Source organism: Trichomycterus rosablanca, chromosome 9 (assembly GCF_030014385.1).
Source record: "Trichomycterus rosablanca isolate fTriRos1 chromosome 9, fTriRos1.hap1, whole genome shotgun sequence".
Taxonomy (NCBI): Eukaryota; Metazoa; Chordata; class Actinopteri; order Siluriformes; family Trichomycteridae; genus Trichomycterus; species Trichomycterus rosablanca.
The window spans coordinates 18658079-18677525 of record NC_085996.1 but is presented as its reverse complement, the minus strand read 5'-3'; the positions used below and the strand labels follow the sequence as shown (position 1 = coordinate 18677525).

The window sequence follows — 19447 nt, the reverse complement described above, 5'->3', positions numbered from 1 at the left end:
AGGCTTTACTTAATTTTATGATTAATGGTAAAGCTGGTCTGTCTCCATGTTCAAAGTTATTTGTGAGGGGAAACTGACAGATGACTTAAGATGTTAATTATTTAAGCTTTAATTTACCCATTGAACGGGTCACCTTGGCCATCATCGCAACAATTGCCCCCCCCCCCTGAGAGATTTGGCAGGAGCCGCCACTGCACCAGCTGTGTTTGCTTAAGCCTGGTATCCAATTCAATTACAACGTTTTGATTAAAAAGGTCTTGTACCAGTTACATACAAAATAATTATTTTTTTTATTTATTTTTTTTAATTCCACCAAAATTGACCAGCATCTGGTCAGTAATGTTCTGTGGTTAAAGTTTCTATTGATGACTGGTTGGGGCTGACAATTTGTGTATAGCCACATAAAATGTTTTATATACATTGTCCCTATTTCCATACTTATTTAACACACATTATCTGCCAGTTGTCAAATAATTGATATTAGGTTTAAACAACCAAATATGTTATTTTCTAGCTATTACTTATGTAGCTGAACAAGTAAACACTGAAGTTATGTTTCTTTGGAAAGGATTTTGTCTTAAAGGTAGCATATGTTGCTATAAAATCTGCAGAAAATCTACTTTTCTGCATTAATGATGCTAACCTTTGCCAAAGGCACTGACACACCCACATGACAAACCCTTGCTTTTGGACTTTTATTGAAAGGCTGATAAGCTTGATAGGTATTTTGTATTTTCTTTTGGTCTGAAACACATGGCATCCATTTCTTTCTAAAAAGAAATACTACTACTGAAATACTAATTATTCTGACCACAATACACTTTTTAGTGTGATGATCCATCCCAGATGCCACCAAACCCAGAGAACTCAACGTGGCTTCTATACATTCTAACATAAGGCTCGTAATGAATACTGCCATTATTATAATCACCTGCTGACATCATCTGTTTGGAATCACATCATTATTTACCTTATTACTAGCCCTAAATTGCCCGCATCCCAACTTTTTCAGAATGTGTTGAAGGCCTGAATTGCAGGAATGAATGTATTTTAAGAAATGAAATGAAGTTGACCAGACAAAACATGAAATAGTTTGGGTTCATCCTGTCTGCAATGAAATAAAAGTGAAAGTAAATGTAAGAAACAGTGTTTTTATTAGCATCCATATTGCCCCATCTTTTTTATGATTTGGGGGTGTGTCTGTACATCTTCATATACATATGCAGTCCTTTTGTCACGGACAGTCAGACCTCACCTTAGCTCACTTTCCCAGTCCTCTTCTACATTCTCATTCACAGTCCTTAATGCACATATTGCATTCTGATCCTCATCGTTTTCCTCTTCATCTGTCTCCTCAGTCTCATCCAGATTATCAGCCAGCATAATGGCCTCACCACCAGCATCTAGCTGCACTTGTGAGTCCCCCAGCAGTGCTTCCCTGAGACTCTGAACATTCCCACACATAGATCTTACTGAGACATCAGTCCACACAAGCAGTAGTGGCACACACACCCAACTACCTTGCTTGTACATTTCATCTTCTCTGTCCTGCCTCACTGCCTCTGATGCTCGAGTGTGTTCGCATCTAGTGGAATCACAATGCACACAATTTCTCTCCTCCAGCCACTCATTTTTCAGCTTCTCTGCCCTGTAGAGGACTTCGCTAACCAGAGTCCTCTGAAAAATGTTGTTGTCACACAGGCTTGGGTAGACCACCTTGTACAGCTAATGGAAATGAACATCAGAGAAACATTCATTACATGATGAAAATGATGTGTAGTTGTGATATAAGTACAGAATGGCATTTAGTGCTTTACCAAACTAATTACAAACTTAAAGACTTAATAGCAGCATGTTTTACCAGTCTATATACTGCGGGCTCCAGCTCTGGACTGTTTCCTTGTGTGTTTAAATAACCAGTGTCTCTGTGAAATACTCCAATCTGAGAACAGAATCCAACATCTTCGTCCTGACCTGGAGCTTCTCCTACTCCAGTAAACTCAACAGAGTAGCCATATTGCATACAAACTCTAAGTGCCCTGGATATAAGCGAAAAGAGAAAATGTGGATTATTGTTTGTAATAATATATTTCCAACTCCTAAATCGAATTAGTATTAAATTAAACATAGATAAACTTGTGTTGGGAAAAGAGATCAGACTAGTTTATTAAACTAAGTGAAAAAAAATCCAATTTCTGTTCTGTCAACACATTGTGAGAAATTTGGAATTGTACCTGGATTTTATCATTAATTACTCAAAAAAGTTAATGTGATTTTGTTTTAACTCTTAATAATAAACTGGTTAACTATATGAAGTATGTGGACATTTGACCAAAACCTTTTGGCTGGAACATCTTTTCTCAAACTGTTGCCACAAATTTGGAATAATGTAATTTCAGACAATTGATTTTATTTACCTTTTAGCAATGGGAGTGGCTGTAATGCATGAACTCAATAATATAGTGTATATTCTGTTATTAACGCGTCTTAACGCTGTTTGTTTTTAAGTTGTCAATACTAAAATGTAGTGAAAATGCATTAAAAGTCTAAGACCCTCTAGGCTAACATGAAATATCTTGTCTTTGTACCACTCTTATTTTAATACAGATATAAATGGGGATCTGTTTTTAGGAGCATTTGTTAATATATGTATAATATATAAAAGTGTACAATACAATACATTTTAGCAGTACTGTAATTAAAGATGATTCTACCAGTTAATAAACTCAAGCATCCACTAACATTTTACATCATGGACAGTACAAGTACATAGAAAGTACAAATGTTTGTGTATTATTCATTTAGGTATGGTTTATCTACCATCATGACAAATCATTTATTTTGTATTTATCACCATCACCACTAGTTAAATAAAACAGTAAATGTTAGATAAGAAAAGCTCACCATGTCTGAAATTCTGCTCTAGTCCACTCAAACTTGTGGTCTTTGTGTCTGAAACCTGACAGTCCTGGTAATAAGGAATTAAACTCAACATTCGGCATGCTTATGATCACAGCATTCGGCTCCATGTATCCAAACACAACTTCTGAAAATCTGTCCACGTCGCAAATCTGAAGGTGCTCCACGCTTTGACAAGAAAACAAATGACAAATAACTGCAGAAGCAACCTCTACAGACACAGATGTCACAAATTGACATCTGACACTGTAAAGGCAAAAAAAATATGGTGTATATATATGATTTAAAACAATTGCAAGGTATGATAGTTTTGCTATATGGTAACACCGACAATAATTTAAGCAAATTGAGAAAGCCTGAATGTACTCACAGTTCAATGCATGTGACAAGGTCAAACCCTCTGGTGCACGGTTCTCTCTCAGTGACAGAGCCATGGTAGAGCTCAATTGTCAGAGGTCTAGTACTGGGCTTTAGGTAGTCTGAAGAGAGTGGAGCCAGTCCATGCCTAACACACAGCAACATGCAAACAAATGGCCTTCACTTGCTATCTTCAAAACATTACCCAGTGCAAGAGTGTCCAAACTATGACTTGTTGGCCATTTAATTTGACAGTTAACATTTAATTTTGAAAAATTAAATAAAGGTTGACCTGCAGGTTTAAAACAAGAAATTCCTACTTTAAACTTTAGGTGTCACATAAAACTAGTCTAAAATGCTTCCCATCTACTTTCTCCCAATTCAAAACATAAATGAAATTACACCGACATTATTGTTCCTGAACTTCTGGATGGACATTGTGGGTCCAAAGAAAGAATTAAAACACATTATGAAAATGAATATTTTTCCACTGATTTTAGAGGGAAGTGTGTATGTTAAATTGGTCAGGAAATAGCTGTTAGAGTGTAATAATGTTGAATTATTCACTGATAAGCAAATCTTAGTTTACACAACACAAAAATTACAAAAAAATCAATAATCACTTAAATAAAAAAAGATGTGTTGTTTATAGTAATAAAGTAGGCCTATTACTTTTTGTGTGGTCCACCAATGCATATTTTTCTACATCTGGCACCCAACAAAAAGGTTTGGACACCCCTGACCTAGTGTATTAATTTCAAGTATTGCATTAATCTGTAATTCAATAAAAACACTATAGCTAGGTGTTAAACTCTAGTAAATGGACTAAAACCAGTTCTTACAAGCTGACATATAATCTCAATCTCACCATGCATTTTACATTAAAAAGCAATTAGTGTAAACCTATATATTACTTTAAATATTAAAATGCAGCTTTAGTATTGTCAGGTGTATGACTAAGTGCAAACAACTAGCATTAATCATTTATTTTTCATATATGTATGTTAACGAATAGCAGAGATATGTTGGTGTTTACACACGCAATTATCAGTATAATTAAGTGTGGTGACAACCATTAACCATTATGTGGTGACAACCAATATAATTAAGAATGGTGACAACCAAAGTGTGCAACAGACACAATACTGGCTTTAGCCATTTTTTTAAATAAACACTGGTGAGGTCCCCTGAAACCTCTGCTTATTTGGTATTTGTTGTCATCATTTGTGCTTTTCACACTCCATCTCGGGGACAAATTATTAAACATCACTTAGGATAAGCTACAAAGCCATAGCAAACACCTTCAAAATCAATTCCAAAAACAAGACGTTTATTAATAGGGGCCATAGAGAGAGTAGAGAGACTTTACAATGCTTTTTGTTTGACATAGTACCCTACCCGCTAATATTTCCACTAAATAGGGGTTAAGGGGTTTTTATTGTTGCTGCACAGCTCAATGATACTTTGGACTTGAGTTTGAACCTCGCTTTTGGTGGTTGTAAGATGTTTGGTAAAAACATCTAATTGAATGGCTAATCTTAACTGCCTTCACGTGTAAGTGAGTAAAAATGACCGCCATCTGCACTTTAAAAAAGCTTGGTCGCGCTATCTGCACTTAAAGTTTTACTGCGCGTTTAAACCGTGTTATACGGTAATCAAAGCGTCGAACAGACTGAACCTGCTTTTTATAGCTTAATAAACATAATGTACTGTATTATAATACACAAAAACCACTACATTAAACAAGAGCATTCATTCTGTTATTAATGGAATAAATTACAAATGTTTTTACTGTGAGAAAAGTGTCTATTTGGTTGAATACAGACCCCTCTTTAAAGATCAATAAAATGAACAAATCAAATTGTTATCAGGTTTTACCCATACTGGCATTAAGTACACTTACTATAGTACACATAGTGTGATTTTGGGACAATTATACTGTAGGTATTTAAAATAATGGGATGTCAAACTTATGTAAAATGTCAATTCGGTTGTGATTAAACCATTATTTGAAGATCAATAAAATAAACAAATCAAATTGTTATCAGGTTTCACCCATACTGGCATTAAGTACACTTACTCTAGTACACATGGCGTCATTTTGGGACAATTTTACTGTAGGAATTTAAAATAATGGGATGTCAAACTTAAGAAAAATGTCAATTGGGTTGTGTTTACACTACATTTAAAGTCCAATAAAATTAACAATTCAAATTGTTATCAAGTTCCACCCATACTGCCATTAAGTACACTTACTCTAGTACTCATGGTGTGATTTTGGGACAATTTTACTGTAGGAATTTAAAATAATGGCATGGCAAACTTAAGAAAAATGTTGATTTGGTTGTGTTTACACAATATTTAAAGTCCAATAAAATTAACAAAACAAATTATCAACTTCCATCCATACTGTCATGAAGAACACTTACTCTAGTACTCATGGTGTAATTTCGGGACATTTTTACAGTAGAAATTTGGAGTAATGTGATAACAAACTTGAGTAAAGTGTTTATTTGGTAGTGTACAGACCACGTTTTGAAGATCAATAAAAATAATAAATCAAATTGTTATCAAGTGCCACCCATACAATCATGAAGAACATTTACTGTAGTACTCATGGTGTGATTTGGGGACATTTTTACTGTAGGAATTTGAAATAATGGCATTGCAAACTTATGTAAAATGTCAATTTGGTAGTGTTTACATTATATTTAAAGTCCAATAAAATAAACAAATCAAATTGTTATCAAGTTCCACCCATTCAGTCATAAAAAACACTTACCCTAGTACACAAAGTGTGATTTTGGGACATTTTTACTTTAGGAATTTGAAATAATGGCATGGCAAACTTATGTATAGTGTCAATTCGGTTGTGTTTAGACCACTTTTTAAAAATCAATAAAATTAACAAATCAAATTGTTATCAAGTGCCACCCATACAGTCATTAAGAACATTTACTGTAGTACTCATGGTGTGATTTGGGGACATTTTTACTGTAGGAATTTAAAATAATGGCATCGCAAACTTATGTAAAATGTCAATTCAGTTCAGTTTACACCACATTTAAAGTACAATAAAATTAACAAATCAAATTGTTATCAAGTGCCACCCATACTGTCATGAAGAACCCTTACTCTAGTGCTCATGGTGTAATTTTGGGACATTTTTACTGTAGGAATTTAAAATAATGGCATCGCAAACTTATGTAAAATGTCAATTCAGTTTAGTTTACACAAAATCCAATAAAATTAACAAATCAAATTGTTATCAAGTGCCACCCATACAGTCATGAAGAACACTTACTCTAGTACTCATGGTGTGATTTTGGGGCAATTTTACTGTAGAAATTTGGAGTAATGTGGTGATGAACTTGAGTAAAGTGTCTATTTGGTTGTGTACAAAACACTTCTTGAAGATCAATAACTAACAAATCGAATTGTTCTTAAGTGCCACCTATACTGTCATGAAGAACACTTACTCTAGTACTCATAGTGTGATTTTGGGAAATTTTTACTGTAGGAATGTAAAATAATGGCATAACAAACTTTTGTAAAATGTCAATTTGGTTGTGTTTACACTATTTAAAGTTCAATAAAATTAACAAATCAAATTGTTATCAAGTGCCACCCATACTGTCATGAAGAACCCTTACTCTAGTACTCATGGTGTAATTTTGGGGCAATTTTACTGTAGAAATTTGGAGTAATGTGGTGATGAACTTGAGTAAAGTGTCTATTTGGTTGTGTACAAAACACTTCTTGAAGATCAATAACATTAACAAATCGAATTGTTCTTAAGTGCCACCTATACTGTCATGAAGAACACTTACTCTAGTACTCAGTGTGATTTTGGGAAATTTTTACTGTAGGAATGTAAAATAATGGCATAACAAACTTTTGTAAAATGTCAATTTGGTTGTGTTTACACTATTTAAAGTTCAATAAAATTAACAAATCAAATTGTTATCAAGTGCCACCCATACTGTCATGAAGAACCCTTACTCTAGTACTCATGGTGTAATTTTGGGACATTTTTACAGTAGAAATTTAAAATAATGGCATCGCAAACTTATGTAAAATGTCAATTCAGTTTAGTTTACACAATAAAGTCCAATAAAATAAACAAATCAAATTGTTATCAAGTACCACTCATACAGTCATGAAGAACACTTACTCTAGTACTCATGGTGTGATTTTGGGACATTTTTACTGTAGGAATTTGAAATAATGGCATGGCAAACTTATTTAAAGAGTCAATTTAGTTCAGTTTACACCACATTTAAAGTACAATACAATTAACAAATCAAATTGTTATCAAGTTCCACCCATACAGTCATGAAGAACACTTACTCTAGTACTCATGGTGTGATTTTGGGACAATTTTATTGTAGGAATTTGGAGTAATGTAATAACAAACTTGAGTAAAGTGTCTGGTTGTGTACAGACCAATTTTTGAAGATCAATAAAAAATTTTGGGACTATTTTATTGTAGGAATCTGGTTTAATGTGATGGCAAACTTATGTAAAGTGTAAAATTACACCAAAAGAACCACGATGAACACTTATTGTAGAGAAATCGGATGGCAAACCTATGTAAAGTGTCTGTTTGTGTTAACACCACATTTTGAAGTACAATTAAATAAGCAAATCAAATTATTATTAAAAGCCACCATTACATTCATAAAGAACATTTACTCTTGTATTCATGTTGTGATATTGAGACAATTTACTGTAGGAATTTAGAGTGACAGGATGGCAAATCCACATAAAGTGTATATTCGGTGTTGTTAAAACCACCTTTTGAAATCCAATTAAAAGCAAATCAAATTGTTATCAAATGAGACCACTATGATCATAAAGAGCACTTACTCTAGTAAGATCAATAAAATAAGCAAATCAAATTGTTATTAAATACCACCCTTACATTCATCAAGAACACTTACTCTAGTACTCATGTGATTTTAAGACAATTTTACTGCTGAAATTTGGATAATGGCATCACAAATTTGCATAATTGGTCCAAAGTGTTAATTATCTGAACATGGTTATCAAGCATTAACAAATAATGAAATAATTTTAATACGACATGCTTTTAATAATATATTACTTAAAATAGTATGTGTGTAAATAATAAATAAATAATTTATTTATTAATTTATAATTTAGGTCGCATTTGATAAACATTTGATTTTCTTTTTTTATTGATCTTCAAAAAGTGGTTTAAAAACAACCGAATAGACACATTACATAAGTTTGCCATTCCATTATTTTAAATTCCTACAGTTAAATTGTCCCAAAATCACACCATGAGTACTAGACTAAGTGTTCTTCATGGTCATTGGGGTGGAATTCAATAACAATTTGATTTGCTTATTTTATTACACTTTAAAATGTGGTCTGAACACAACCAAATAGACACTTTACTCCAAATTCCTACAGTAAAATTGTCTCATAAATATAATAATAGTACAAGAGTAAGTGTTCTTCATGATTAGAGTGGATTTGCTAAATGTATTGATCTTCAAATAATGGTCTTAGCACAACTGAATAGACATTTACAAGTTTGCCATTCCATTACTCCAAATTCCTACAGTTAAATTGTCTCACAATTACAACCTGTGTACTAGAGTAATTACTCTTTATTACCATAGTAGTGCCATTTCATAACAATTTGATTACATTATTTTATTGGACTTCAAAATGTGGTCTTAACACAACCGAATAAACACTTTACACAAGTTTATCATCACATTACTGCAAATTTCTACAGTAAAATTGTCCCAGAATAACGTGGTGAGTACAAAAATATATGTTCTTCATAGCTATATGGGTTGCATTTAATAATAATTTAATTTGCACATTTTATTGGACTTTAAAAATTGTCTAAACACAACCGAATTAACATTTTACATAAGTTTTCCATTCCATTATTTTCAGTTTCTACAGTGAAAATGTCCAAAAATAACACCATGTGTACTAGAGTAAGTGTTCTTCATGACAGTATGGGTGGAACTTGATAACAATTTGATTTGTTAATTGTATTGGACTTTAAATGTGGTGTAAACTGAACTGAATTGACACTTTACATAAGTTTGCCATGCCATTATTTCAAATTTCTACAGTAAAATTGTCCCAAAATTACACCATAAGTACTAGACTAAGTGTTCTTTATGACGGTATGGGTGGAAATTGATAACAGTTTGATTTGTTAATTTTATTAATCTTCAAAAAGTGGTCTGTACACTACCAAATAGACACTTTACTCAAGTTTGTTATGACATTACTCCAAATTTCTACAGTAAAATTCTCCCAAAATGAAACCAGGAGTACTAAAATAAGTGTTCTTCATGACAGTATAGGTGGCACTTGATAACAATTTGATTTGTTTATTTTATTGGACTTTAAATGTAGTGTAAACACAACCGAATTGACATTTTACATAAGTTTGCCATGCCATTATTTCAAATTTGTACAGTAAAATTGCCCCAAAATCACACCATGAGTACTAGAGTAAGTGTTCTTCATGACAGTATAGGTGAAACTTGATAACAATTTGATTTGTTAATTTTATTGAACTTTAAATATAGTGTAAACTCAACCGAATTGAAATTTTAAATAAGTTTGCAATGCCATTATTTCAAATTCCTACAGTAAAAATGTCCCAAAATCACACCATGAGTACTAGAGTAAGTGTTCTTCATGACAGTATGGATGGAAGTTGATAACAATTTGATTTGTTAATTTTATTGGACTTTAAATGTAGTGTAAACACAACTGAATTGACATTTTACATAAGTTTGCCATGCCATTATCTCAAATTTGTACAGTAAAAATGTCCCAAAATCACACCATGTGTACTAGAGTAAGTGTTCTTCATGATAGTATAGGTGGAACTTGATAACAATTTGATTTGTTAATTTTATTTGACTTTAAATGTAGTGTAAACACAACCAAATTTATATTTTACATAAGTTTGCCATGCCATTATTCCAAATTCCTACAGTAAAATTGTCCCAAAATCACACCATGAGTACTAGAGTAAGTGTTCTTCGTGACAGTATAGGTGGCACTTGATAACAATTTGATTTGTTAATTTTATTGATCTTCAAAATGGGGTCTGTATTCAACCAAAGACACATTACTCAAGTTTATCACATTACTCCAAATTTGTACAGTAAAAATGTCCCAAAATGACACCATGAGTACTAGAGTAAGTGTTCTTCATGATTGTATTGGTGGCACTTGATAACAATTTGATTTGTTAATGGTATTGGACTTTAAATGTAGTGTAAACACAACCAAATTTATATTTTACATAAGTTTGCCATGCCATTATTTCAAATTCCCACAGTAAAAATGTCCCAAAATCACACCATGAGTACTAGACTAAGTGTTCTTCATGGTCATTGGGGTGGAATTCAATAACAATTTGATTTGCTTATTTTATTGGACTTTAAATGTAGTGTAAACTCAACCGAATTGAAATTTTACATAAGTTTGCAATGCCATTATTTCAAATTTGTACAGTAAAAATGTCCCAAAATCACACTATGAGTACTAGAGTAAGTGTTCTTCATGACAGTATAGGTGGCACTTGATAACAATTTGATTTGTTAATTTTATTGATCTTCAAATAGTGGTCTGTACACTACCAAATAAACACTTTACTCAAGTTTGTTATGCCATTATTTCAAATTCCTACAGTAAAAATGTCCCACAATCACACCATGAGTACACTATGTGTACTAGAGTAAGTGTTCTTCATGACAGTATGGGTGGCACTTGATAACAATTTGATTTGTTAATTTTATTTGACTTTAAAAGTAGTGTAAACGCAACCGAATTGACATTTTACATAAGTTTGCCATGCCATTATTTCAAATTCCTACTGTAAAAATGTCCCAAAATCACACCATAGGTACTAAACTAAGTGTTCTTCATGACAGTATGGGTGGAACTTGATAACAATTTGATTTGGTAATGGTATTGATCTTCAAAATGGGGTCTGTATTCAACCAAATACACTTTACTGAAGTTTGTTATGACATTACTCCAAATTTCTACAGTAAAATTGTCCCAAAATTACACTATGTGTACTAGACTAAGTGTTCTTCATGACAGTATAGGTGGTACTTGATAACAATATGATTTGTTCATTTTATTAGTCTTCAAAGAGCGGTCTGTATACAACCAAATAGACACTTTACTCACAGTAAAAACATATGTAATGTATTTCATTAATAACAGAATAAATGCTTGTGTTTAATGTAGTGGATTTCGTGTATCAGAATACGGTAGATTATGTTTATTAATCTGTAAACAGCAGCTCTACTCTCATTAACGCTTCGGCTACCGTAAAATACTGTTTAAACGCGCAGTAAAACTTTAAGTGCAGATAGCGCGACCGAGCTTTTTTAAAGTGCAGATGGCGTGACCGCGGTTAAAAATGACCGCCTAAACCTGTTTAAAATGAAGGGATTCGGTTTCATAGAAAAACACAACAGTAGTAAAATAAAATACTAACATTGCTTGTTTGATGGTTCTGCAGTCGATGTCCACTCCTACCAGTAACTCAACACCATTCCGATGAAATTTAAGTTTCTTTAACAGTCTACAGTCAGAGCAGCCCAGGTCCATCACCTATAAACAAACTCTGCAGTTAGCCATGCTGGTGAAATCATGCAACGCGTTTATGTAAACACTGAATATTCATCAAAACTAGTAACACAATAAAGAGAAAACTTAAACTGCTCTACCTTCCTTGGTTCGAACTTTTTAACGAACTCGATTACAAACTGATAACGCTGCATGTATAAAGGAGGAGAGAAAAAGCTATTCATTCTGCCGCCCTGTAACCACATGGTTCAATTCTAAATTGCTCCCTAATGGCTAATTAGTGCACTACATGACAGACATAGGGAATGGTATCTCTTCTGCAGTAGACTTTAATGAGAAGCATGTCTTCTACGTGTGTATTCTACACTCCATGGAAGCATAGTAAGGTGTTTTAATGCTAAATAATATATTATTAATAATTATTAAATTTTATTAATGCTTTAACTGTTCAAAAAGTTTATACATCAAAAAAATGTTTGTTAAAATGTATAACAAACATTATTTCCTGTACTGAATTGATGTAATGCTCAAAGAAGCCTTAAGGGGAAGAAGATTTTCATGTGATGATGACAGTGCATCAGTGGCTACACGCTCAACCAAAAACATTTTCTGCTGAAGGCACTAAAATGGTATGACGCTGGGAAAAATGCATCACATGTTTTTGAAATTCTTAATAAAGCCCTGTGATGGACTGGCGCCCAGGCCAGGGTGCTACTGTGTGCCTTGCACCCATTGAAAAGCTGGGATAGGCTCCAGCACCACCACCACCCCCTAATTGGATAAGCGGTTAAGACAGTGAGTGAGTGAATTCTTAATAAGTAGAGTTTATAGAAGTGTGGAAACTTTTTAAAGAACCTTTGTATATTTCCTTCTCTGTCCAAATAATACCTCAGTAACGTTCAGGTCTGGACACTGTTGTGGCCAGTCCATGACTGCCAGTGTTTTATCAGCTGTTTTTCTCTCCAAATATGATTTCACTGCATTAGCAGTGTGCTGGAGATTGTTATCATGCTATTATCAACTATTTCTAATCATGTGCTTTTTAGAAGGAGCATAATAAATTAAATATTGTCTGTAGTTTTCAGCATATATGATTCATCAAGTCTAAAAATATCGGCACCACCACTAGCAGAAATCCAGCCCCAAACCAAGACAGACCTGCCACCATGTTTCACTAATGGCATCAAGCACTTATTCTTCTCTCTGTTCAACTGGACTCAGAAATGTCAAACTTGGATTCGCTATAATACTCTTTTCCACTGATCTTAATTCCAATCTTTGTGAGCTTTAGCATATCTTAGCCTTTTCACCCTGCAAAATTAAGACTTTATGTCTGTCAAATTCTGTGATCTTTGGCATTTTAAATGGAATGATGTGACAGAAACTTGGTCTTATACATATTAGCAACCATCCAATTAATTAAATTCATACAACATATGTATGCAATGCTCAAGCATGTATTACACAAACCTTTTTTAGCACAGTCATTTTGACATGAAGTAGTAGGCAGTTGTAGTCTAGTGGTAAAGATATTGGACTAATAATCAAAAGGTTGCTGGTTCAAGCCCCACCACTGCCAGGTTGCCACTGATGGGCCCTTGAGCAAGGCCCTTAACCCTTAATTGCTTAGACAGTATGCTGTCACAGTACTGTAAGTCGCTTTGGATAAAAGCGTCTGCCAAATGATGAAAATGTAAATGTAAGTAGTAAGACGAATACTGGCATTAGCAATGACATTATTCAGGGTTCCATTCCATTCAGGTTTAAGACAGCCAGGTTCCTGCTATTGCTCATGTGTACGGGGAGGTCACACTAAATATTTGCCACTTTACTCTATAGAATCTGTTTTTTAATACTGCATACAAATTGTATGCATACAAACAAATGACCAAGACCAAAAATTACCAAAAACAACAACTATAATGGTGGCCCAAGACTTTGCACAGTACTAAATAATATACTAAATAATATATATTTAATATTTGAGTATATATTATATTATACCATGTATAATATCATATATAATATACTATGTTAATAACCCCCTGGATTTTTTTTTTCATTACTTTGTGCTTTTATTATGACATGCTCTGTTCTTTTATTCGTGCGAATTCGATTCGTTCTCGAGCGATGAGCTGTTTGCAAGTACTTGGAGCTCTGATTGGGTCGCTTACTTGCAAGTCGTCCAATCAGAATGAGTATTGGTCTTATGCGGCCATGATATTCTCGTGCAGTTAGCGCTGATGTGGTATTGGAGTTCACTGTAGAACTGGAGAAGAACAGCAGTGATTGTAGTTAAATATTCAGCTTGGATCTTCGCGCTGATCTAGTTTAATTATGGTTTATTATCAGACCTGGGAAGAGTTCGCTCGAGCTGCAGAGAAGCTCTACCTGACTGACCCAATGAAGGTAACACACTGTTGTGTTAGCTACTCAGCTACATTCACAGTTTCACTGTTACAGTGTGTAAATACACACACACACACACACATCACTAAACATTACATTCATCACATTTTGGTTTCTTCATTAAGATAGATCATAAACGTGCTGTCGCCATTTTTTCTACGCTGTGTAAATGAAACAGCTGTTTCTCCTTTATCACCACCTCTTTTAAAAAGCAAGAAACATACGTATGAAGCGTATTTACTGATTCCTAGACCTTCTTTGCGAATAAAGTCGTTTTTTTGTTGTTGTTTTTTACAAATATAGCAGGTATCTGTTTAGTAACAGGGATATTAAGAACCTGGGTTCGATCAAGAAATAATGCAGGTCATTGATTGGTCAAACAGAATCACCACAGGAGTGAGACGATACAAGCGCCATGTTTAAAACCCAGGGTGGCACGGTGGGTAGCACTGTCGCCTCATGGCGTTTGATTCGTTGGTGGAGTGGTCCGGGTCCTTTCTGTGTGGAGTTTGCATGTTCTCCCCGTGTTTGTGTGGGTTTCCTTCTGGTGCTCCGGTTTCCTCCCACAGACCAAATACATGCAGTCAGGTTAATTGGAGGTACAGAATTGCCCTAGTTATGAGTGTGTAAGTGTATGTGTGTGTTTGCCTTCTGATGACCTGTCCAGGGTGTTACCAACCTCGGCCCTGAATAGGTTAAAGCAGTGGTAAAACAGACAAGGATGTTTATAACCCAACTACAGTAGATTTGATTTAGTCTTACCTGCATTTCAAGCCCTTATTTGTAATGTGTTGCACAGTCAAATTAAACATATAGTCATATGGAATAAAACATCATGCCCTGGATGGTCGCCACATGTCAGTGCTAACAAAAACCCAGCATCCGGAGACCCCTTTAGTTCCAGAGAGTTCTGTTTTTACATCCATTAAAGACGACAGCTTTTTCTGAAATATTTTGAAAGTAAGCACATATAGGCTTGCTGTAGGCTATCTTTCATGATAACAATTCTACCAAACATACAACTCTAAAAATTGAGGAGACCACTCCTAAGTTTTCTTAAACCAGCATTTCTACATGTATGCAGCCATTCTACTTCAGTGTCTGTTGAATTCTGACACATGCGCACATTTTTCTACCCAGTAAAGTAAATGTTTACTTGATTAAATGTCCACCTGAACCAAATCTTATTTAGCAAGGAAAGGTGTAAGAACCACTGCTCTAACCATTACTATTCCTTTGCAGTAGGACTGACTCTGTGGTGAAAACTATACCAGTAGAGTAGAATCAACTAATAACCCTTGTATATTCTAATAATTATTGACTATAAAAAAAATTAAGACAAATGTTTGAGTAAGGAACAGAAGGGTTTAATTGTAGAATGGAGACCTGCAAGCCACTTTCTCAAACCCACTGTGAAATTTGATTAAGGATTAATGATCTTGGGTGCATCAGCAATGTCGGAATTGGACAGATATGTTTTTTGAAAGACACACTAATCAAGCCACATACCAGGTTGTCTTGAAAGAAAGCACATTTCCCCCAACTCTGAGTGCTTTTCCAGCAGAACAATGCTCCATACCACAAAGACAGGTCAATCAAGGTGTAGATGAAGGACCACCAAATCATGGCTAAAACAGACTCCAGATCCCAACACTTGAAAACCCCTGAAATGTGAGTGAGATTATAGTGGATGATCACAAAGCATCAAACACAGCCGAGCTGTGTGAATTCTTGCACCACAAGTGGCATTACCGACCAATAGCAATATGAAACACAGATGACCGAGAGCATGGAAGCTGAAAATTGTGGTATATGCAAACAAATATAGATTTTTGAGGTTAACTCAGTATTGTGTTCTTAAAAAATGAATATAAACTGAATTTCTTGCGTTTTCGTGTATTATACACTGTATTGACAAGTATTGGGACACCCATCCTAGTTGAGTTCAGATGTTTCAAACAAACCTATTCCTATCAGATTTATCAAATTAATTATGTAAAATAAATTATATGCCTCCAAATATGAAGCAACAGTTTGAGAAAGGCCATTCCCTTTCCTCTAGTATGACTGTTCACCTGTGCACAAAGCATGGTCAATAAAGACATAGTTTGGCAAGTTTGGTGTGAAGAAACTATACGGAACCCTGACCTTATCCCTCGTGAAAACCACTGGAATGATTTGGAATGTTGATTGTTCAACATTGGTGCCTGACCTCACAAGGGTTTTTTTTTTTGACTGAATAGGCATAATTTTCTTTCAGGCACACATGAGTAAAGGCCTTAAAAAGAGGATGGTGGTGCCACTATATTAATGCCCATGGTGTTGGTATGGGGTGTCCATCAAGCCATACTGTAAGGTGTCTGAATATGTATTCATTTATTTAGGCTTAGCATATTTTGTTTTAAAGATTAAGAATTGGTCTTGCCAAAAGAAAATGTACTAATTTAACATTCTACTTAGTGTAGTAGTATGTAGTTAATATGAAATCAGCTGGTAAGAATATTCTGTTGCAATATAACTAGATAAAACCTTCTGTTCCATGTTCTCAGCTGGATGTAGCTAGATAGTGGGGCTAGATCACAGGAACCATCTCTTACAAAAGCAGAATGCACCTCTGCAACCAGGTTATACAAACTGTTAAAATATTTGTGACATAATTTACAACCATGCATCTACATGGACCAGTTCCTTGTATTAAGAAATATTAGTGTAACAGTAATTGACCTCTGTTCGTCTTTTTGTGTAGGTCCGAGTGGTCCTTAAATATCGACACTGTGATGGAAATCTCTGTATTAAAGTCACAGATGATGCAGTGGTAAGTTTAACTTCTTGGTTCATCATTCTCTTTACTATTTTTTGTTAAACTGATCAGTAACTGTCTCATGTCTCCTTCGTTTCCAGTGTTTGCAGTACAAAACTGATCAGGCACAAGATGTAAAGAAGATTGAGAAGCTGCATGGGAAGCTGATGAGATTAATGGTCTCTAAAGAGTCCCACAGCGCAGCGATGGAGACGGACTGAATGACTGTAAAGGACTTATGAACAATATAGCTCATAGAATTTAGAGGCCCTGTGTTTTGAGGGTGGAAAGATGAAAAGGCCATGATATTTATTTTCTGCTTTTGGACTTATGTATGTTATTAGTCAATTTCCCTCATGTGTTTTAAATGGCCTATTATTTTCAAGTAATAAGTCCCAGCAGGTACAGTTTTATATACCCAGACTTTAAGGTTTTTGCTCATGTTTACTCGACCAGACCCTGATTACAAAGTATGTCAATATTAAGTACTAAGAAATAAATCCTTATTCTTTTTTGATCTTTTTAATGACACTTTGATCATTTTTCATTAGAACTTTTAAGTACTTCTTATCAGTTTTTAAGTATAATGTAATTTAGTGAAACATTTTGTATTATGAACAGCAGGATAGATAAATTATTTAGGATAGACAGACTGATTTGATTGATTGGGGAACATTATATACAACCAAAATTCTTACATGCAAATCCTTTTTTACCTTGAGCTCCAATAAATTAAATGGTATAGAGTTGGTTTTATTTGGTCCACCAAAATCTATTTTAGGTTAATGCACTAAGATTTGGGTAATCGGTAAAATTCCCCCTGAGTTAACATTGCCTTTTTTAAAGGTTGTTCTTCATCCTGATCAGAATGCTTTGGTCTTAATGCTCATCTGTTAATGCTATGCCTAATAGTAGTTCACACATGCTCTAAAATGTTTTGTGGTCTGCATAAAGTTGTGATTATTATAGGAAAATTTTACCTTTGGTTACTATAAGTTCTCAGAGAATTTGATGCAGTTCCAGATAATTGCATACTTCTCTAGTTATAAACAACCAAATGTGACAAAATCAGGCTTAAAAGGTAACAAAGGGTAAACTTTTACCTACATTTACATGGCCCTTAACCCTCAGTTGCTCAGACTGTATACTGTAACTGTAATGTAAGTCGCTTTGGATAAAAGCGTCTGTTAAATGCTGAAAATGTAAATTTACGACGTTTCGCAGACACTTTTATCCAAAGCAACTCGCAGTTGTGACTATACAATCTAAGCAATTGAGGGTTAAGGGCCTTGCTCAATCTCTCAGCAGTGGCAACCTGGCAGTGGTGGGGCTTGAACCTGCAACCTTCTGATTATTAATCCAGTACCTTAACGACTAAGCTACAGCTTCCCTACATTATAAAAGAAAGTATTACTTTATCCAAATAGAATATTTTGTTTTTTAAGCAGAAAAAAGAAAATAAGCTTAATGGGTTGCTACCTGTCATGAAATTTTTCCAGCTCCAAACACACCTGATTTAGGTCTTAAGCTAAATGTTCAGGCCTGACAGCAATTTTACAAAATGTTCCAATGTTTCCAGAACTGGGGTTTGTATCACTTACCTGAACCACCCAACCTTGTGCATATGCATTCAGAGCACACAGAGTACTGCTATCAAACAGCACTGGAGCCTTAAGAGCAATGTTTCAGTAATCACACACATTTATTGAATTCAGTGTAGTACAGTCTTTATTTCAATAAAAGTTTGCCCCTTATTTTCTTATATGCAATAGAAAATAATTCTCAAACTGATGTAATAATTTGACCGACCAATTTGATTGCATTTTGTGCAGTTGGGACAGGGGGCAATATAAAAGTAAAAAGTTTATAGAATATTCAAATTAGACAGTTTCAAAGCATTTCACAGTAAGCAGGTACACTATATTGCCAAAAGTATTCACTCACCCATCCAAATCATTGAATTCAGGGGTTCCAATCACTTCCATGGCCACAGGTGTATAAAACCAAGCACCTAGGCATGCAGACTGCTTCTACAAACATTAGTGAAAGAATGGGTCGCTCTCAGGAGCTCAGTGAATTCCAGAGTGGTACTGTGATGGGATGCTACCTGTGCACCAAGTCCAGTTGTGAAATTTCCTCGCTACTAAATATTCCACAGTCAACTGTCAGTGGTATTATAACACAGTGGAAGTGATTGGGGACGACAGCAACTCAGCCACGAACTGGTAGCCACGTAAAATGACAGAGCGGGGTCAGCGGATGCTTTTTGTCAATCGCTACAGACCTCCAAACTTCATGTGGCCTTCAGATTAGCTCAAGAACAGTGTGTAGAGAGCTTCATGGAAT

At 34.6% G+C, this 19447-nt stretch overlaps 2 protein-coding genes across 2 annotated transcripts; one reads left to right on the top strand and one right to left on the bottom strand.

The window, feature by feature from the left end:
- Positions 1-1135: 1135 nt before the first annotated feature.
- Positions 1136-12116, bottom strand: henmt1 (HEN methyltransferase 1). The gene is made up of 6 exons (XM_063001215.1): positions 12033-12116; positions 11801-11916; positions 3290-3424; positions 2905-3087; positions 1862-2039; positions 1136-1725 (listed from the first exon to the last, which is right to left on the bottom strand). Exons 1-6 carry the CDS (start codon positions 12114-12116, stop codon positions 1252-1254), a joined length of 1170 nt encoding a protein of 389 aa, XP_062857285.1. The 3' UTR covers positions 1136-1251.
- A 1999-nt stretch (positions 12117-14115) lies between these two features.
- On the top strand, positions 14116-17627 carry srp9 (signal recognition particle 9). Its single transcript, XM_063001214.1, has 3 exons — positions 14116-14301; positions 17048-17116; positions 17203-17627. The coding sequence occupies exons 1-3, from the start codon at positions 14230-14232 to the stop codon at positions 17320-17322; spliced, it is 261 nt and encodes an 86-aa protein (XP_062857284.1). The 5' UTR covers positions 14116-14229; the 3' UTR covers positions 17323-17627.
- Positions 17628-19447: the final 1820 nt, after the last annotated feature.